This window comes from Fringilla coelebs, assembly GCF_963513975.1.
Source record: "Fringilla coelebs genome assembly, chromosome: 8".
Lineage (NCBI taxonomy): Eukaryota > Metazoa > Chordata > Aves > Passeriformes > Fringillidae > Fringilla > Fringilla coelebs.
In genome coordinates, this window is record NC_140066.1 from 9,854,571 (window position 1) to 9,876,506 (window position 21,936).

Consider the following 21,936-nt stretch of genomic DNA (forward strand, 5'->3'; position numbering starts at 1 on the left):
ATCTACAAATATAAATTTGAAATATGCATTACTTACAGTAAGGTTCATAAAACTGAGAAATTTTTTGAGCATTTCAGTCATTATCGAGAAGTCCCCTTCAGGTAAGTACTCCCTCACAGTAGTCACATTGATCTAAGAAATAAAACAATCTTGTCTTATTTGGGAAACATTTTTCTGACACAGAACTATAATGCTCTGTATGTGAGAAGCACTAAGACAAGTATATTCACAGCATAAAGATGGCTTCTGCTGCCATCTTGATGATTTAAGTTCCTTTTAAGCGATATTCATACCTTCACTGTGTTTTTGTTTTTAGAAAACAATTGCTTAAATAATTTTTTATTACTGGTTTGCTGAAGTTTTAAAATAAAATTTAAAAAAACCCCAGACTATCAGACATTCCTAGGACCTCCAAGATTATCAAGCCACCAGATCACTCCCCTGATAGGGAGAGGCTCTCCCTTTACAACTGTGAAGGGCTGAGAATTACTGATCTCATTGTCAGTCTCACTCAGAACACTAAAACTGTTAAGGACACTGATCAGTCCAAGGACACAGAACACCACCTTAAAGTCCATTTCTGCACCATAGTAAAGTCAGACAAGCCTGAAGGCAGGTCTGAACTCATTTGCACATGAACGTATTTTTGAAAGGAGACTTTAAGAGTTCTCAGCCATTGGAGTTCCATATTTTTAACTTCAGTTTTCTATTACATATTTCCAATCCGAGACAATTATTTTTATAATAGGGACACACACAAGTTCATCTGATTTCAATGGAAGAAAAAACTAAAGCAGACTGATAAAGAATAAATAAGTCTGATGGTAACTTGCTTACTAAAACTACCAAGAAGGAATAGGCTTAGCCAATTTTCCTCTGCCTTTCCAAAGCAAATTCTTTTGCTGGCTACAAGGAAAGGGAGAGAAGTAAAAGAGGTCAAATATTAAATTCCAACTGTTTTTGATAAACACAGTGATGTCCGAAAAATTCGTTTTGACTGGAATAACTCTGGCAACTCTCCCAAAGCTGTATACATCAGTGTAGATTCACTAACGTATTGCTCATACTGAAGCCCAATTTAATAAACCCCTTTCAATACAGCAAATTATCACTTCATTAAACATTATACTGGACTTAGAATCAACTTATTCCCTTACTGGACTCTCCTGGCAGAGACAGCCTAGAAGCAATGCTGTGTATGAGGCCACAATGCAGTCTTCCATGTGCTTCCCAGCATGCTGAAGAGCTGTAAAAGAGACAACAGTCTATTGTATTCTCTAAGCAGCTGGTATCTTTTACTGCTGCAAATACAATCCTTCATTATCACTTTCCAGAATGCTTTTTCCTCAAACAAAACGAGCTTTGGGACTGAGATTTTAGAGATCAGGAAACACCACACTTACTGACTCAGCAGCACATTCTTGACAGGAAAAATGGTCTTCATTTAGTTTCAGCTCATCCTGCTGCACAGTATTTTGTAATTCGCCACTTCAATGTGCAAACTGTATGCTGAGCACCCCAAACTACCAATGCAAATGTTTCATGTGATACTATATGCCTCTTAAACTTCCCCCAAAGTAGTTTGTGTTAAGGATAACATTTTCTGCTGATGACTCAACATTTTGGGAAAAACTACAAATAACTACAGACACTAGTTCATGGAGCTATAAAAAGGAGGAAGGATATACAGCAAGACTGGAGAAGGTAATATACCACACCTATTAACATAAGATGAAAACACTATTAAAACTCATACACTGCATCTACTATTGGAAGACTAAACAAGAAGGAATGATGTTTCAAATCTGTTTCCCAGAGACAAACTATCTAGCAGGTCAGAGATACTCAAACTCCTGGAACAAACTAGCAAAGATGCAGTACATCAATGCATTACACATGCACTTCAGCCACCACTGATGAAGGGAAAAGGTCCCCCAAAGCAGGTGGGGACAGAAGAAGCAAAGAGATAGAGGAGGGGAAAAAACTCCAACTCTTGAAGTAGCTTGAAACAAGAACCCTGGAAAACAAAATTCAAGCAGGTAACTTTCAAGGACTGTTCCAGAAGAACAAGGTAACAGCCTAAAAGCCATCCTTTCCAGAAAATTTTGCACATAGAGTGTCCCAAAAAGGTCTTGGTTTTTTTTTTTTTCCTGTTTCTTTTGGGCCTTTTTTTTGTTTTGTTTTTTTGGGGTTTTTTGGGGGGTTTTGGTTTTTTTTAAAGAAACAGGTAATAGGTAAAAGAAGCATAATAGATTCTACTTCTCATGCTTCACATCAGAATGGCTCCTACTTATGCAGCAGTTTCACCCGGGATACACTGAGGAAATCTGTCCTAGAGACTGGATGTAGAGAGGAAGCAGAGGACAAGGTGGGATTTTTTGCCATCACACTGTTCTTTACCTTTTCTGAGATCATCACAGCCAGACAACGTACCTTTATTAAGATCAAGTTCTTCATCATCTTCCTCCTTCTTATCCTTCTCCTCAGTACTATCTGACTTCTCTGTGGAGACCCACTGGATCTCCCCACTTGTCTCCTGCCATTCCCCACTCTTATCATGCTGAGCTGTGGGAGCTTCTTTAATCAACTCGTCCGTCTGGCTCTCGGCCAGCTGTGCCGCTCGCTCACACTCCAGGAACAGCTGATGTGGGGAATTCCAGGAGAATCTCCATTAGAAACTAAACCCCAAACTTGACTTAATACTTTTATTTCCCGTTCACAATTTACCCCTTAATACAATTAGCCTTCAATACTTTTTTTAACAATGGGCTTTTCTTCCTCAAAGGAAAATAGAATCTGGCCCAACACCAGCGCTGTGCTCCACAGCAAGATCTCCCTGACTGGTGCTGAACTGCCTGACAGGCTCCTCCTGGGCATGGTAAAAGTTTAATCACTTTCTTTCAGACACGGCTAGAAGACTAAAAGCTGCCATAACTTCCTGTCCATTTTTGTTCTCTACCAATTTTCCTTTTCTTTTCATGCTAACTATTCCCTCTTGGCTTTCTTAGAGCAAAAATATTAAGGAGTCATTTAAAATGACTTAGCAAAGAACGTGAATGAACCAGGAATCCCATATTGGACACTTATTTCTCATTAATTATTTTCCATACCACACAACCAGTTTTAAATATTGCTTTGCCAAGCTACATATATTAAGATATTTAATATTATTATTTTTTACTCATTTTTTTGTCTGCTACTGGATACTTATTTCAAAGTTAAATAGAACTGCTAAAAGCATCCATAAAATTAACTCAACTGAAACAAGACATCTGTAATTTCCTTTCAATTTTTTCATTTTAGTTTGCATGGTGAAACTCATTTACCAAAATTATAGGTATGTAAGAGAAAAGTAGCTTACAGCTGATATAAAACAAAAGTCAAAGTAAATAATCTAGGAACAATAAAACTAGAAATAAATTATATGGGAACAAAAGAGTTTTACTGGATGTCTGTAAAGCACCGTCATTTAGAGGGAAGCTGTTTCTGTAATGGACAACACTGCAGAAGTCGTGAGCAGCAATGTTCCCCCTACCTTGTTCCACTCCTCAAAATGCTAAACAGAAAAACTGACATTTTCATTGCTGAGTTCTCCCTTCCTCCCAACAGTGTGATAATGAGAAATGGGAATTACTGCAGGACAAACACTTCTCACCTGCACTAAAGCCTGAACAGCATCAATCTGTCCAGTTATCTTCAGGCTTTCGTCTCCTTCGCCCGTACACAAGGAGTCAAAAGAACACGATGTTTCCATATTGACAAGGCAGTGCCTGTTCCGGGCACTGTATTCCACAAGATTGATCAAAAGACCCAATCCCTGCAAAATTGGAAAGTCAAAAAGGATTACACACACTAGAAAAAAAATGATTTAGCAAAAAAACTTCTATTTAGATAAACATCTTTGTCCTTATCTTTCTGAGAATAGACAACTTATGAAACAATCTGACAGACAGCGGTATCAGGATTTAAAGAAATTAAAACTAGAACAGAGATCCTGTATAGGAGAACTTTTATGCAGGAATCTCTGCTTTTCCAACTCTGAACACAAAAACATTTTTGGAGCTGAGAATTCCTTTACAGAGGTTAGGGATTCAGGTGTCCAATCCTGAGCTTATGCTCATAAGAGATCCTACAATACACATTTTCACTGCTGCTATTAGGCCACTCTGACCCATTTTATATAAGCTGAGGTCAATCTAACAAAGCTTTTAACTCAAACAATAATATCAACCATATTTCCAAAACTGAAAAGATGTTTGAAAATTATTAATTCAAATATTTATTTAGCTAAATCTCTTTGTTCATCAAGAAGTGCACTTTCTCCCACCAAACACAGGGAAAACCCTCAAACCCACCAAATCCTTACAAAAACTTTAAGTACCTCACTTTAGGTGTATATATGGTCACTGAAAACTGTAGGGGAAACTCTTCCTTAATGAGGGGCTAGAGCAGCTCAATGCATAAGGAGGCAAATCATTTTCTCTTGATATGAGAAGCATAAGAACTTACCAGTACACGAATATCAAATCTCTGTTCTTGAGGTAGGAACTTGGGAACCTGAAGCACACAATTCATCGCTGTGCCTATCAGACCATCTTGTTCACCTGTTTTTGTACTACCCCATTCTGCAAACAAAGAGTTCAGAGGCTCAATAGTGAAAACACTCACATTCATAATGGTAAGCAGTCTAATAAAAACCTTTTGGTTCTAATAATAAACCAGCCCCTCTCAGCCCAAGCCCTCATCTGAACATTTCACACTTGCAATTCCTCACCCAGCTTGCAAAGACAAATTACTGAGGGCTGTAAGCCAACATCTACCATGGATAACTGTTTTATAGCACTAGACTTGAAAAACCATCATCGATACAAAAAAATATTTACACTAATGGTTTATTTGACACCTCAGTACAGAATATGCAAAAAATTTGTTGTCTTACCATTATCATTTGTCAGGTTGAGCAAGACCCCAATGATGGCCCTCATACAGTCTTCCACGGCTTTACCCACATGGTTAGTTACATTCTGGTGAGGCACAGACTTATTGTCTGGTAAACAGATACTGTCTTCAGCACGATTATATCGCTGGATTAACTCCTCACAATGCTGCAGTGCTCTGCAGGGAGATGGGGCAGAACAAAATTATCTTCATAACATACAGAGCATTCCACCTGCAGACTTGTTTCACAGGGAAAAAACTTGGTTTTTTCACAGGGAAAAAAAAACGGAAACAGAGCTTTATGCAGAATTTTTCTGATACCCAGTCTGTAGGGACAGATAATAAAGTTATCACCTGCAAAATCTTTTATAAGCTCAACTGAAAATTGTGTAAACAAAAACCTTGAAATCTTAGGGTGTTATCAGCTTGGTATTTCAAGAGCAAGTTAATTTTCCCTCCCAGCTTCATCACATGGTCTTACAAAAGATATCTCCTGTTCCTACAAACCCAGCCTCTCATATCCTCTGGCACAACATGATTCTGACAGTTTTACCAGAATGTTCTCTTCTCAGAACTACTTCCATTCAGTAAGAAATGACACATGACTTCCCAGCAGTAATATCCTAATCTTGTAACACTAATGGACTACAGGCATGACTTTACTGCATAACATAAGTTTCATGTTAAACCACCACACTGATTACAAACAAAACCAGAAATATCAAAAATATATTCTGGTAAAAGTAACATATTAAACTGTGGTTTGCTTAATCTTCATTTAAAGAAATACTCCAAATGTCTAACCTACAACCATGAAATCATATTTCCAATGAGGTCTGCAGAGTCAAACTTTCAGCTTAATTTCTTCTGTTATGAAGAGCAATACAAGGGGCAGACAGGCTCTGCCAGCCAACTGAGACCTCACCCAGATTGATAAATGGGTTAGAGGTGTTTGTACAAGAATCTCTGCCAGGGAGAAATGCCAAGAACAAGGTTTCACTATTTTAATTCTTAGTTACACTGTCAATTCTGCTATGCTCCATTCCAGTAAACACTTAAGCATAACAAAAGCACAATAAATAAATGTCACTTCACCCTCTTCTGTGTTCCTTCTTAGTAGAGCAGGAGCTGAATCCACAGTCTGCAGCTTCTACAGACCCAACAGTAGCAGCTCTACACATAGTGCTCAGTACTAGTAGTACTCAGGTAGTTGTCCAAATCCCCATCTACCTGAACTTTACTCAGTGAAAAAGCAACAGTGGAAATTTTGGGGTTATTCACCCCTAGAATCTTCTGGTATAAAGCATTTCCTTTTTTACCCTATCATGTGAGGTATTTTGCAAAACTGGGGTTTTTGGGGACTTTTTTCTTCAACTTACTTAGCTGAGGAGACTATGAGCTGAGAGTCTTTGTATGCTATCAGATAGCTCTGATTTTCTGGATTATGCACAGTTACCTAAAGAGAGAAGGAGAAAGTAGTATTAAAAATAAGAGAGTTTTTCCCCTGAAAGAGAAGCATTCCCTTTTACTACTACTATACTTTATTCAGTGCCACATTTCTTGGCTATTATCCAGTGTAAACTTTCACTTCTCATTTTTCAGTATTTCCTTGGAGTTTTCATCTCTAAATAACTGTGGCACTGAAGATAAAACCATCTTCCCTGATAAAGTACAGAAACCATACAGCACAATGTTTTGCCACAGCAGAACCCTGAATCCACACTCTGGGACTACAGTATCCAAGTGTGTATAGAGAACACAATCATATATGTGGCATTTTAAAGACCTGACATCAAATCCACTTCTGAGAGCTTATTATGCAGCCAGCCATAACACACATAAGGCTTTCCTTGACTCCCTTGACTAAAATTTGGAATCAATTTTCAGAAGCAACAGAAGTTCTTTCCTTGGACTTGCATGATTTGGTGTGTTTTGAATTTTGTCATCTCTCCCAAATTTCTAGGGATCTTACTACATCACAAACACCCCTAAGTCCAAATTTGAATTTTCTAACACTAGACATGGCTCTTCTACTCTTGTTTGGCAATTCCATCTATTGAATATAAAAGCAGAAAATTACTCTGAAAATTTTTTTCTCACTGCTGAGAAGGAAGGAAAAGAATTTTCAAGACACCCTTCAACAATTGTTCATGTTTCTCAGTTTTTAGCTTGCATTTACACTATCTTTAAGTCTGTTCTTCTACTTTAGTGAAGAAAACAAGCAACCATTTGCCCTCTAATTTGGGTTTAAGGTGTTGAGCAAGATTCATTGACCTGTACTCTGATCCCAAATGTTTGCTGATGTGCAGAGATGTGTTGCTAGAACGTAACAAGGCTCTTCTGCTTTCTTAGGGTACCACAACAGAAACAGGGTAACACCAGTAACAAACACCAAACTCAGTTGAACGCATTGCAGAGAAACACACACACACACACACACACCATTCCTATCAAGTAAACTACAAAAGTATCATGTATTTTGATTTTCTCACAAGTTCTCAAAGAAATATTTACCATCTGCTGTTACACACTCAACTGAGGACAGGACTCATTTGCCCTTCAGGACAATTTTCTCTTTCAGCACTTCCCAGCTGATGGCTGAAAGTAGCAACTCTTAGCATTGATTTATTGCTTCTAAGAAAATCCCACTTCTATAATGATCAGTTATTACTAGACACACATTGGAGAGTTAAAACTCATGCCTCGAAAACAACCTTCATAAACAGCAGCTTTTTGTAGGAACATAAGAAGAAGTATCATGTTATATTCAATTATTTTTAGCAAAAATAATCTTGGAATGCAGTACATACAGAATAGCAAATTAAATTTTCAAACATTACAGAAACACTGATAAGTATGAGAGAGTTAATACAGTCCATCAAAAAATAAAAACCAACCTTATAAAGCTATAATGTGACTATACACTGAAAGAATGAGAACCAAAACTACTTAAGAAGCAGCCCTCAGAAATGCAAAGGATCTGCTCATACTCACACTTTCCAAGACCCGTAAACACCTCTCTGCACCCCATAACGAAGCAACCAACTTCTCTTCGTTTTCATCACTGCTTAGGTGATCCACACATTCTTTAACTAAACACAAAAAGAAGTTTTCCTTCATTAGTAAGAGGTCTCCAAAAGCCAGGTGTACAAACTAAGAGTTATCAACCTCGTTTTACACTTTGCACACCTCTAATGGCAGGAAATAATCATGAAGACATGATAAGCACTCCAAAATTTTTCATTTCTCCAAGTAATTTTGTCTTTACAAGTTTGAGATTGTTGTTACAAATTACCTAACCATATATATTATTTTCTCCTGCTAATAACAGTGTCCAGCACATGACTATGTTCCTTAACTCTAAGGAAGTCTTTTCTTTAGAAGAGGAAAGAGATAAGACAAGCACACATTTCCCAGACTTTACAAGTCTGAAACATAACTTGAAACTGTGTTCAAATTGAATACTTCCATCTCTCCAGTCATTTCTTTGTTCTCCCACTGCTTATTCAAGACCAAGCTTTATTCAGGTCAAGAACTCATTTAGAACTGACCCTTTTCCTACCTAGGAGATTCTGATCAAAAACACACTAACTGAGGCATATCTTTGAACTCTCCCCCCACCCCACTCCCCAACAACCAATTTATTCTTGAAGGGTTTACTTCCTTTGGTATATTTAGTTTAAAAATATCTGGTCTGAAAATAATTCTAGAAGACTACAGAGTACATGTGCTGTACAGAGATATGTAACAGCATTCTGTCCAAGCTTAAGCCATTTTTATTCTCATACATCGTAATGGAAAAGTCTACACATTCTGTTTAACTTGAAAACTACTTTGAATCCCACCTGAAAGAGATTAAGATCACTAATATTTCTCATTTACTTGATACTGAATTGTGTATTTTATTTTTAACACTGCTAAGAAAAATACATAATATTTCTATTTTTAACCATAGGAAATGAACATTACAAAAAGCAAACATTTCATTACAATTCACTATTTTTTCATGTATCCCCACTATACCTTTATCTACAATATGATCTAGACCACCTAGAAGTCGCAGCTCTTCTTTAAACCAGTCCCCAGCGCGCTTTGAGGTGAGAGACAGTAATGTCTCCATTGCCAAATGCCCAGTCTGAAAGAGAGAGGTTCTGGAGTTAGTGAAATCACCAAACGCAGCTGTAGCCAATACACCAAGTCATACGTCATAGGAAAACCACAAAAACGAAAGTACAGATTCTGAGAACCACCACCAGAGGGAGCAAGAACAGACTGGAAAAAATGCATATCTTAAAAAAATGACAATACTGATAGAAAAGATACTTTGCATTTTCAAATTTTCTTTATTTTATAATTGCTTAGAAAACCCAAGAAGACTCCTGTCATCTGTTTCTATTGTTATCAAAATAAACAAGTGGAGGAAGCAAATGGACAATCAGCCAGGCAGTAAAAAAAAAAAATCAAGAAAATCCCCAGTGAACACAGCCTCTCAATCTCTCAGATACATGGGCTTTGCTGCTCATAGATCACATTTGCTTCCAATGTAGGTATCTTGTCGTTTTAATATTAAATCTACAGAATAAATAATTAAACTGAACAACTGCAGAAAACCTGCATATATTTACTGATATACTTTTTTGGAAAAAAGGAGGAAGACATATATAAATTCAGCAACAGTAAAGCTGAATTCACTCCCTGCAAACAGAAGTAGAACAGTACTCAACAGGCTTGAGCAAACACTCCATTGTCTCAGTATGAGCCCTCCCCCCATCCCCCAATATCTCCAGCTGCTTTTCTTGCTTGCAAAATACTTGATTTCCAAGGAGGAAAAGAAAGTTGAAGATCAGATTTAAAAAGTTAACACCCAAAGTTGTTTCTGGGTTGTAGGAGCAAGGCCTGCAGCACATTGTCACTATGAGCATAACAGTAACAGCATTCCTCCAGGGCAAATGGAAGAATCCTAGGGTCAGCAAAGGGTTATGAGGATCAAGAGAACAAAAGTAGCAGCAAATCTACAGTAGGTCAGTTAATTTCCTAAATACCTACACCACAAAAGCTCAAACACCACACAATGTTTAAAACACATTGATTAGTTTTCTGTCATAGGGCAGCAGGCCTTCAAATAACCCTAAAAGAACATAATCTGATATTTGTACACACTTAATAAGGACACAAATTTTCTCATTTTTTTTAATTAAAGCATTGAAATCTTATAATCCTTTTGCTTTTGAGTAAAATAATCCATTACATTCAAATTTTTGTCAATTACTACAAAATTTTAACACCAAAGGCCAAAAACATGGTTGCCTTAACATTTCAGCCTTATGCTGAGAGTGAAAACCAGAATAAGCTCTTTCACCACCAGGAAACAGAAGTCACTCCTGAAGGCTTTTGTTATGATGCAACAGTTAGGAGGCAGCTGCAAAAGCAGGAGCTCCAGAGGGCTGTGCTCACTGACAGGTGAGGGCCATTTCCTGAGGTGAAGGCCAGGTTCTTCAGGTTTATCTTCTAATGCAGCACAGCGAGCCTGGAACAAATTCAACCTGCACACACCTCTTTCTTGGGTTCTGGTTTTATGTTCTTAACATAAATAGCCATCAAAAAAACCAGAACCTTTGAATATTTAAAAATTAGTCCAGCCTCATTTCTAGACAGACACACAAACAACATCGTCTGTGGAAAGAGGGAGGCAAACTGATCACCTTCTCCTGATCTGTCTAAGATTCAAACAAGCCAAGGTGTGACTGGTTAGGCACAAACTGGAGGTATAAAAACATCTGCTGCAATCCTCTTGTTTCTCACTGGGCATGTCTGAGTCTGAAAAAGCACAGAGCTTTTCTTTACCCTCAGAAGATTTTCTTTTTTTTTTTTTGCATTTTCTGCCTGTCATTTAGTACAAACCAGAGATTACTTATTGTATCTCATGACAGGGATCTACATGAAAGCAGCCTGATCTTCAACATATGAAGTTCATTATGGTCTCAACTTACCATTGCTACTATTTTAAACTGGAAGAGAACCTAATCATCTCATTTGGCTTGCAAATATTCTCTAAATACTATACAGTCTCTGCTTCTAGTTGGTGCAGCTGGGAAGAAACCAGTTTCCATCTGTGAGGTACTACAATATTCAATGCATTTACAGCAACAGCTCAAAATAAATTTAAGAAATAGAGCTGCCTCAGGGAAAAACCCTCAAATAAAGCAGCTGAAACTGATGGCCAAGGATATTAATGCTCTTTACTCATGAACAACTTCCTCACAAGACAGAGACCCCTTTCATCTACCCACTCCTTTTAAAATCCATGTCAAAGAAAAAACAAGAACAGAATTACAGTTCATAAAAAAGCAACAGGCTAGAGCAGATTATGAATATGAGAAAAGCTCAAGCAGGAGACAGTGGTCTTTGTGACTGGATGCTTTAGCAATGAGGAACCTGCACCAGCTGTTCCATGCTTAATAAAGGGAGCTGTCTTACATTTTATAGTGCAAGAGATATCCTGGCACTGACAAACTCTGCTATGTGAGCTGCCTTTAGTGCCAAAACAGCACTGAAAGAAGACTCTGATTACACCAAATCCTAGCTGACCACCACCAAGAGAACAAATTGCATTCTGTGGTGGTATTTTCAGACTGTAAACTGGAAGTGCTGAATATAATCTCATATTCTTCTTTCTCCGTAGATTTCCAAGGCCAGAAAGTTAATTCAAGCTCCCTACCACCACCTCTTTCATGTCTTTGTATGAAACAAGCCTAAAAATTGAAATTTGTATTCCATTGTCACCACAACATAATTACCAAAGTTAACAATGATGTCATGGATATTGTCTTCCTCACCCAAAATTTAGCTCTTGCTAAAGCTACAGAACAGTGGCTCTTCATACTAATTCAGCTCTCTGTTCCACAGCCAGAATTTGGAGAGAAAACACCCCAAAGAAACTCTTCCTAAACTGACACAAAAGTCCCAAAAGCTACAGAACAAAGTGCCAGTTCAACAAGGCACATAATCTTTTAGTCTAACTGAATATGGAACAGAATCCTGACTGCAGCTTACTGCCAGAGTTGGAGCATTACTTGCACAGCCAAAGCTCTGAAAAGCTCACTTCATAAGCAATAAATCAGAAGCTTCTCCCATTGAGTATAAGCATTACAGAAAAAATGGCAAAAACCCTAATAAGAATATTGAAAAAAATGTATTACAGGAGGTCAGAAAATTAAGATCATACTAACATCAACTATACTGAAATATGGCAAAAGCAAAGACACATTACTTCTTTTTGTCATTTATGGCCACTCATCTAATCAATCTGTCAATCAATTCTTAAAATACACTCTTCTAAAAAACCTTGCAACTTAGCCTTCATGGTAAGCAACAGAACTGCCACACTTTGGGAAGGGAAAGATCAGTTTCTGCAAGACAGGTTTTTTTTTAAAAATGTCAAAACCTGCACCACTGTTTTAATTTAGTACACAATACTCTTACCCCCATACACAAACCCCTGTTTGTGAAAGTACTTAAAAACTCAGGCAAAGAAATTGAGTCAATCTAAGTGTGGGTTTCAAAAACACAGTTATTTAGTGTTACTTGTTTGCAACTGCTCCCTTTAACTAGATACCCTTAGCAAGGGCAAACAAACTCAGCCAGCTGAAGAACATCCTAACTTTATCCCCTACTAACAACTTTTGAAAAAGGAAATTTCAAATTTGAAGAAAACACTTGCAGTGCAGACAGGTATACATAAAAGGTAGATGAAACGGCAGGAATCCTTTGCTGGGGATGTGAAATGAAGAATGATGCTTGCAAGTTCCACTTTATTAAGCATTCCTCAACTGTGAAGGCTTTCCAATAAAAGCATGTTACCCACCGTGATGTTTTCGAGATCAAGATGTTTGTTGTGAACAGTCTCACACAGTCTCCGAATTTTTTCCTTAATTTTATTCATGTCTTTTTCATTCAGCAGCTTGGCAGAGGAAGCATCTTGTTCCAATTCTAGAAGCCGTATCATCAGATCTAGACTCGCTCTGTCTAAATCCATGTTCAAGCGATCTCTACTAAGGATGTACATTAGAGCTGCTGTACAAAGGGACAAATTCTTGGGTTGGGAGAGAAAGAAAAAAAAACCCAGTTAGGTTTTACTAATCATTTTAGGCAGACCTTTCACTATTTTTAATTAACAAGCTGAAGATTCATAAAAGAGAATGCCTGACAGGCCCCAGTCTTAGCACTTGCATGAGCACCTACTGTTGAATGCAGATGCCTTCTAGCAAGTTACTAATGCATTCTCCTGACAAATAAAACTGAGACATAAAGCACTCAATATATTTACAAAGCCCTAGTAGAAAAGTGGGGATTTCTACTTTTTAGAGACTCAATGCTGCAGACAGAGTAAGAAATAGTAACTCCAGTAACACAGTATTAGAGAAGAGACACATGGCAGGGGAACAAAGTGAGACAGCTCAGGGTACATGGCAAGGTAGGTGAACATTCTGGTTTGAGGGGACGAACTGGTGACAGTGCCAGAAAATCCAGAGATCGTAGGGGCACTGTCTGCAGAGAGGGAGTGCCTGGGGACATAAATTCTGATTCTGCCAAATGAGTCTGTCAGTTAATAGTTTATCCAAACTTTTCCAGCATAAACACATTTTCTTTCCAGAGGAATTCTGCTTTTTGGAAGTAGCCAGAGTATAAACCAGCTTCCCTGTCCATCCCCATCAGCCCTTAACACGTGAATGTTATTAACTTGACCGCCCATATCTTACACAGAATTGGTGCAGAGGCACGTCTGACTGGCTAAAGAATACCTGATTCTTCTTGAAGAAGGAATTGAATTCTACCTTCATGAGGCTCCAGAAAAGCCAAAGCTGAAGATGGCTGTCAGGAAGGGACAGACAGCAGTGAAGCAAAGCCATCTATCCCTGGGGTCCAAGTACCACATTTGCACTGAGAGCACTGAGCTTCAAGTTACAGGAAAGAGGAGAAATGTTCACTGGGAACAGAGGAGTGCTGGGCACAAAACTGTCAGAAACCCCTGTCAATAACTGGAGGAGTTGAGAGCTGGGGGGTGTGTGGGGCATGTGTATTCCTTCTGAGTTCAACCCTCAGGAATCAACACGCTGCTTGCATGCATCACAATTGCTTCTGTATAAGATAAATTAAACATGGAAACAAACTAATTCTGGAATATAAATGTTGTACAGCTCAACAGGAAAGAGCAGAACTCTGCACCATAGCAGATTAACATCTTGTTTAGAGTTCAGCCTACCACCAAAGCAATCATTATCTACTCTGTTTATTTTAAAAGTAAGCAATAATCATACCTGGCCATACTAAGCAGTATGAGCATTTCCAAGACAGGATTAGGCAGCTGACAGTCTATCAAAAGCTATGAATAAAGACTTTAATGGGACCAACTACCAAAGATGCATTTGAGCTACTGAAGGAAGGAAGCAAGAGTTTCCAAATCTACATCTTTCATGAATACATGAAGACAGGGCTGTTAAAAAACCCACAACTGGGTTGGACTGGCTCTGTGAAACAAGAGCCAGGTTCCTGCCACACCACATACACAGCAGAGATTCAGGCCAGTAAGCCTCCAAACGCTGATGTGCAGCAGGAAAATATTGATGATATGAAAGTAACGATCTCAAATGTCAATGGTGCTTACAAAAATGGAACAAACCTGCTTTAGCTTCATACCAATGATAAGGGTTTTGGAAAGCTGGTTTCTCCTAGTCCCTATAGTCTTCATCTTGAACAAAACAATTCTACATTTTGCTCTGATCTTCTATAAGTGTTTAATTAACCACACTGACTGAAAGCTATCTCATGCCCTACCATACACACAATTCTGAGTTTGGAATGAGGGGAAAATTGTTGTTACAACTCATATTTGATCAGTATTCCAAGAGAACAAAAAAAAACCCAAAGAACCAAATAGATCCTCCCAAATGCCACCCTTACAGACTGCAGTAGAAGAATGATTTTTTTCAGGCGAGCTTCCCCCATACCATTCTACTCAAGATGCATAAAACACATTCTGCTTCCAAATAAATGCAGAGAAGAGAAAAAAGTAAAATAAATAAAATTTGCTCTAGACATAAATTTCATGACATATCTAACTATGGATTTGTACTCCATACTTCTACAGAATTCAGGAAAACATCCTAGTTTGAACATACACTCCAGAAATGGCAGACCACTTACACCCACTCTCACCCTTGTCTTCTCTTGCTTGTTCTATTTATACTCCAGCTTGTGGGAACAGATGGTTATTTTCTAGGGTTCAGCACTACATATAATGCACTTTTATCTTTTTTTAAGTTATTCTCATGCTGAAGATATAAACCCACATTTATGTGCTTAACCACTGACAGCTATAATGGAAATACAGTTTTTAGTTTAAAATCAATAATGCTTCAAAATCTTTACAGAGCACCACTGAAGAGACAAAGTCAATTAAAAATTTGTGCTCAAACACAAGTCTACAAGAAAAATTTGGTGGAACAAGTAATTTTCATGTTGTTATTTTTGGGCAAGGCTCTGTAAGATAGATGGTATTTTGTTTTCCTTGCTGGTTCAAGAAATGCTAACTGCTGGTATGCAACTGCTACTTTATACTCCTTATGGAAATGTTAAGAGTCCCCTATATACCTAGTCTATTCTATTGCATCAACAATGAATGCAGTATAAGTTCATATTTGTATCCATTAACAGCGTCATTGTGGCAGTTTTCACATCTTCAAAATACTTAAAGAAAATATTAACCAAAAAACTGTGCATTTTTAGCTCAGTTCTTATTTATCTTACAGGATTTGAGCCATGCATGCAAAGCTGAGTGTGATTTATTGTTCTTCAGTTACTTTGAACTGAGATTTAGTGGAGAAATTTTTATTCATTTGTAAAAAAATAAAGTATCAGTGAAATAATTAGTGAATGAAAGGGTAGTAAGGACAGACAGCATGCTTATCCAGACATGTTAGTGTTGAAGCACATAGTGTCAGTAGTTAGGGCATGCCCATTACCATTTATCAAGAGTAGTTCGATAAATCAGTAATTTCACAATACTGTAAAACCTGTACCAAGAATGTACTGTAATGATATTCAAACATTAACTATCAATTTTTTTCTTGGAGCATTTCATCAAATAGACTGAAAATAGTGAATATAATCAATGCTTTTTGTTACTGCAGACTAATAATAGCATGCAATTTCCTTTTAAATTGCATGTGCTAGTTCTTTTGAAAATGAAGGAATAATGGTAACTGTTAAAAGACAGCCAAAAATACACCCAAGCAAGCTTGTACATGTTCCAGGGAACTGTAGCTGTCCTCTGCTGATCTCCTGCAACTCAGTGGTGGCAACTGTCCTAAATAGAGTGACTGTACTTCATTTATTTCTAGTATCACTTGGCACTATTTTGACAGCTCACAAAATAATGAACTCACTGAACCTGGGGCCTATGTTTTACAATTAGCCATTGCTAATTTTTGAGGGAGATGGAAAATAAGCTTTTATTCTAATTCGGTTACTTAAAACTACAGCTTTTTCCCCCCCACCCACGGTAAGATGTCAAATACCATCTCTGAAATGCCTATTTCTGTGGGTGCAAAGTTGCATTCTGCATTGTATGCCGTTCTTCTAGAGCTATTACAGAAAATTATAAACCTGACTGATATACATAGCTACTACCCATTTCAAGTAAAATCTCATCTTTCCAGCTTTTGTAAAAATATCTCAAGGGATACCCCACAGAGGTAACATCGATAAGAAGGAAAACCAAACTGGTTCAGTTTAACTGTCAGGTCATGTTGCCATAACTAGATGAAACTTACCTTTCCTAGAATCCGACAGAACATTATATGCTCATTATATGAATCCTAAAACTGCAATTACAGCAGTGCTCAAGGAGACAAGCACAAGACATGAAAAAATCCCTACAACAGCTACAGAAGAGGTGGTAATTCCCATACAAGCAAGTCTGGAGATGAGCACTGAGAGCCACCTCTAAATATAAGGAGGAAGGATTCCTTTTGAATCTATTTGAAAGAATTTAAAATACAACAGTAAAACTCTTTAAAAGCTTAAGAGAATAAATAAAATAGCAATCCATAGCACAGTCCATTTTTACAAAATCCCTGCTTTTTGAAAAGAGAATTTCCAAACCCAGAAGCACATAGACAGCAGAATAAGGAATTTGTTAGTGGAACACAGGTGCTCTAATTTTTTATGTAACTAATGAGCGCTCCCTAAAATGGAGCCACTGATCCCAGAGGCACCATTAGATAGACTACACAATACATATAAATATATATACATATACACATACCAGTACACAGTATACGGGATGCCTGACCTTGAACAAAATCCCCACCCAGCAGAACAGATATCACCCAACTTTAAAGAAATGCACAATGAATCCATACCTGATGGTGCTGGGAATCATCCAGTGTTTTGAAAACCATGGCTACCATCCCGTGTGCTCTCAGATGCATGCGGAAGCTGGGCATGGCACACTTGGTCGCCAAGCTGATTACACTGGAGAAAATTAACTGGGTTAGAACCACTGAAATGACCACACTTAACAAGAACAGCAGATAAACAGGTCTTCAACATAAGACTGACCATGTGCCTCAGACCTTGGCAAGCTGGTGGAATGTTTCTTCTAAAATTTGTCTAAGGCAGGTTTGCAATTGGTGAACAATGACTGGTGAGCGGTGTTTTATTCAAGTTGCTTATCAGCACCAAACTATGTCTGCTTTAGTTTAAGCTTGGCTAAAACCAGGATTTTAAAGGGCAGCCTTAATTTGTTTCTTAAAAAAAAAGCTGAAAATTTACAATAGATAAATTGGAAGTGAAGTGCCATGGATTAAGCATGAAGCTCTGATTTAGAGACATGGGAGAGCTCATTATGGACCAAGACATTATGAGAAATTGTAAATGTGAGCTTCCATGGCTATCTAATGCTTATCTAATTAACTGACTAGTCTCACTTATGCCTAACATTACTTATCCATAAAACTTCTTTTTATATTTATTGCTGCATTTATAATTGATGGAAACACTATAGATTTCAGAAAAGATATGACAAATGTATCAGTAATCACTGACCAGCATAGGAGTTTATTTTAAAAATGGCATTTTCCCCCTAGCTTTCTCAGTAAGCTGCCTGCCATTTCCAGCACAGTGCAACATAACAACTGCTAAAAATACATTGCTTTTAAATGTGCAGTAATGTGGGAGTGATGCTGCAATCAAGTCTTCCATGACTGCTGAGGAACCTGCCTCTAAGAAATTCACACAGTAAGGTGTTTAAAAGAACAAGTGGCCATTCTGTTTCCAATCACAACAGCACCAGTTAGAGCTTACCGACCTGTTTGAGTCTTTTACGTCTACTCCTATCCTTACACATTGATTTCCTTTGGAAAAACACTTTTCTTTTGTGTTAACTGAAAGAAAAGATTTTTTGTTGTGCTTATATAAGTTATATTCTATTATATAAATTTGTGAAGAATTAGTTAAAAATCTCATTAATTTTGCCACAAGAGCAAATAAGGAGCACTCATATGAAAACTATTCCTAACCTGTCATTATAGTAGTAATTTATTCTTATCATAGTGTATCATAGTGTATAAACAAACTGGTGATAGAGTTCTCATACTTATATTCCAGCAACAATATTCATTGCTAATTTCTGAGGAATGAATAAATTTTAAAGTAGCTGTCTTAGAGGCATAGAAAGCTTTTTCTCAGCCACAGTCAAATCACAAAGCACTGCCATCTCTGTATGAATTCAAGCTTTTCTTTCTCTACTATTTTAATTTAACTGAACTAAAGTAGGAAAATTTAGGTATATAAAAATATTATTGCATGGTTATTTTATTTAACATTATTACAATTACATTCATGTCCAGGCAATTGACACCAATCTCAAGACACAAACTTTTTCAAAGTAAGGTTAACATTTTTGATGCCAACTTCACAGTACTGTGTAACTTGAATATGAAGTGCAGTCCAAGATCAGTTAAGGAACCTCCCAATTAATACTGAGGCCTCAGTCCTTTAAGTGGGTGCCAGTTATGTTATTTCTCAATAGAAGATAAAGAACAGGCAGCTGAAGTTAAACAATATCTCACTATTACTTCAGTTCTAGGTTTTCCTCAAATTCTGAAGTTTTAGGGATTTTATTTTAGAATTGAATTTGCATTAAAACCAGAACAGATATTACACACAAGATGTACTAGATGAACAAGTTATTAGAAGGCATTTTTTTAATTTACAGCAAGGATAACAAGTGGGTCAAAGACGTCTCTTACTGCACAATTTACATTTTCATCTTCATAGCCATACTGCTTATGATTATTCAAAATATACAATCTTAATTACTACTTTCAAATTTTACTCTTCATGGCAAAAGTGCCAGGTAAATATCCATGAAATTTTAAAGCATGGTCACTTCTCTGATGCATATTTAATTCAGTACCTCTTTCAAACACAGGTTACATGTTTTGTATTAGATATCTTACCTAAGGCAACGTGTGTTTAGGGGCTGATTGCTCTTCAATCCACTTAGCAAGTACTCAATATCATCTGTGAACTCTTGATTTTCACCAAATTCCACTACATCATTGAAGTGCTTTACATGCTGAACAACAGTGTATAACTGGAAAAGACAAATATTTTGACCTAAGTAAGTTGCTCTTGGGATTGATAATAATCTTAACAAGTACAGTTTAAAAATCTATTCGGTTTTAAGTGCAAGGAAATATTAAGATGTTAATAAAGGCCATTCAAAATATTATTTTAATAGGAAAGCCAAATTGTGTTTTGACGCTGTTCCTTCGGTAGTTAGGATTACTAGTAATTCTTTATCTTAAAAATTTGTTAAGAATACTTACTTCTTTGTCTTCTTTCCTACATTTCAATGCAGTTACTATCTCTTGATAGGGCTGAGTAGGTATTGTCACAGTTTTTATCACTTTGGGAGGTGGTGCAGGAGCCTTAAAAACTCCATCATCTTTATGAATTGCCTCCTTTGAAGATAGCCTTACCTATTAATAAGAAAGTGCTAAAATGGGCAGATGTTTTGAGCATGAAAACATACACTAAATACATCAGGAAACAGTACAGGTGTGCAATTGTCAAACTCACATTTTGGGACTATTTAGTCCTTGCCTTGCACTACCAAGATGTACGTACCTAAGCTGTGTGACAATGTGTCTACTCTTCAATACAACAAAAACCCCAAAAACATTTCCAAGTATCAGGAAAGCTCCAGGGGAATCCTGAAACTTCAACCAGCAGAAGAATGAAATGTCCTTTATTGCTTCCTTAAGCTTCAGGGTAAGTAAACCAACCAAATTCAGTGTTTATTTGTTGCTCTTTGAAGTCTCTTACCCCTCTGCACTGGAGCTCCCAAGAATGCACTATGAAGCCCCAAGGAAGCAGCTGGCTCTGGATGGGAGCACAGCCCTGAGCCAGCCCTGCCTCAGCCCAGCCTGGCCTGCAGAGCTCTGTGCCAGCTGTTCTGCCCCTGCCTGCCAGAGGACACTGCACTCCTGTCCAAGCCTCCAGCCTTACACTCCAAACTCCACCTGGCCTGGAGGCAGGAGACTACCAGTACACATTGTGTAGCAGCACAACAAAAGCCACACAGAGCCTTGAGAGGCACAGAGCAGGCCTCAAACCAAGTAGAGCACACTCTTAGTATTCTCTTATTTGTGCTGTTAAATATTTTAGGAGCATATCATAGCATCAAATACAGCAGAACCTGTTCTACAGGGAGGAGAGAACTTGATGTCAGAATAACTACTGACAGGTTTCTAGACAACTCCAGCAAGTATTACAGGTTTCTCCTCAACTTACTTTTGCTTTATTAGTTTGAGGCTACTACAAGCTGAAGTGCAGCTTATCTTCAGATTATTTCTTTGGCACAAAATCTAATATGAACACAAACTACAGCAAACTAGGCATATGGAAAAAGACCTCCAAATGCCAAATTCTAAATGTACAAGTGCCAATTCCAATGGGCATTTACTCACCCTCAGTCTCTCAGTAACATCATGTACTTAGCTTCCTTACACAGAAAAATGAGAATATTTTAAAAGTGTGGCTGAAAAAGTAGAATTAACATGCAGGCATAGAAGATGCATGACCTGCTACTCCAGGGGAGAGCTGGAGAGAAAGCCTTCTTGTGCACTGTACATGGACAGACATTAAAATAAAAGCCAGAGGAAGCTGCTATGTTACTGAAGTATTCTTTACATTCTGCCTCTATCATGGTGGCATTGCAGTATTCACTCACTTAAGCACCAGCGGCAAAATGGTAATAAACCACCCTGAAAAACCGGTTTAGAGCACATACTGGAGCACTGATCTTATCAGTCTGTGAACACAGGAGAGCCACTGAAGGATCTCATCCAAGTCTTGGTTAATGGCTGCCCCTTCAAAGCAAACTCCAAGGGCACTTGGAGAGGCCCTAGAGAGTACTTGGCATAAGCAGTTTGCATGCTGCGAGTTTCTCACCATAAACCTGAGACAGACTCCTCCCAACCTTCAGGTGAAAAATTTCTACAAAATTAAAGAGGCAGAATCATATGTGCAGGAACTACCACTGAACATCTGGCTCAAGGCTCATTTACTTTGTAACTTTGAAGTATTACACACATGTAAATAATGGTTAAAAACCATGTCTGAAGCAACTTCAGATGTACATAACAACATGAGCAGCACACAGAAATCCCCCTCAGTGGTTTGTTCAGCCAAACCTCTACTACATTCCTGAATTAATATTCTGATGGTTCCAGATACAAAGTGGAAGTCTGACAGAAGACAAAAGTGACTGTCTGAATGAATGAAACAGACATTTCCCTTGCTTGAAAAAGCCATATCCAAAGTCTGTCTAACAAGACTCACACAAAATCTGCCCTTAAGTCAGCTATAACAGAGTACTTCACAAAAACAGTACCAAGAGATTCAGCAAGCAACAAAACCTTCACTTCA

General features: G+C 37.8%; 1 protein-coding gene across 3 annotated transcripts in view; it reads right to left on the minus strand.

Annotated features, from left to right (window-relative positions):
- Window positions 1–21,936, minus strand: part of WAPL (WAPL cohesin release factor) — a 62,292-nt gene that overhangs the window by 2,877 nt on the left and 37,479 nt on the right. For 2 of the 3 annotated variants that reach the window (XM_084210507.1, XM_084210505.1), the window contains 13 exons: window positions 19,833–19,985; window positions 19,461–19,597; window positions 17,361–17,472; window positions 12,803–13,030; window positions 8,962–9,073; window positions 7,933–8,030; window positions 6,318–6,394; window positions 4,940–5,115; window positions 4,510–4,625; window positions 3,656–3,817; window positions 2,434–2,641; window positions 1,158–1,246; window positions 37–132 (listed from right to left, as the gene is read on the minus strand). In XM_084210507.1, the coding sequence (XP_084066633.1) occupies window positions 37–132; window positions 1,158–1,246; window positions 2,434–2,641; window positions 3,656–3,817; window positions 4,510–4,625; window positions 4,940–5,115; window positions 6,318–6,394; window positions 7,933–8,030; window positions 8,962–9,073; window positions 12,803–13,030; window positions 17,361–17,472; window positions 19,461–19,597; window positions 19,833–19,985 (1,764 nt within the window). The remainder of the gene's footprint in view (window positions 1–36; window positions 133–1,157; window positions 1,247–2,433; window positions 2,642–3,655; window positions 3,818–4,509; window positions 4,626–4,939; window positions 5,116–6,317; window positions 6,395–7,932; window positions 8,031–8,961; window positions 9,074–12,802; window positions 13,031–17,360; window positions 17,473–19,460; window positions 19,598–19,832; window positions 19,986–21,936) is intronic. The other variant, XM_084210506.1, reaches the window with a different exon arrangement.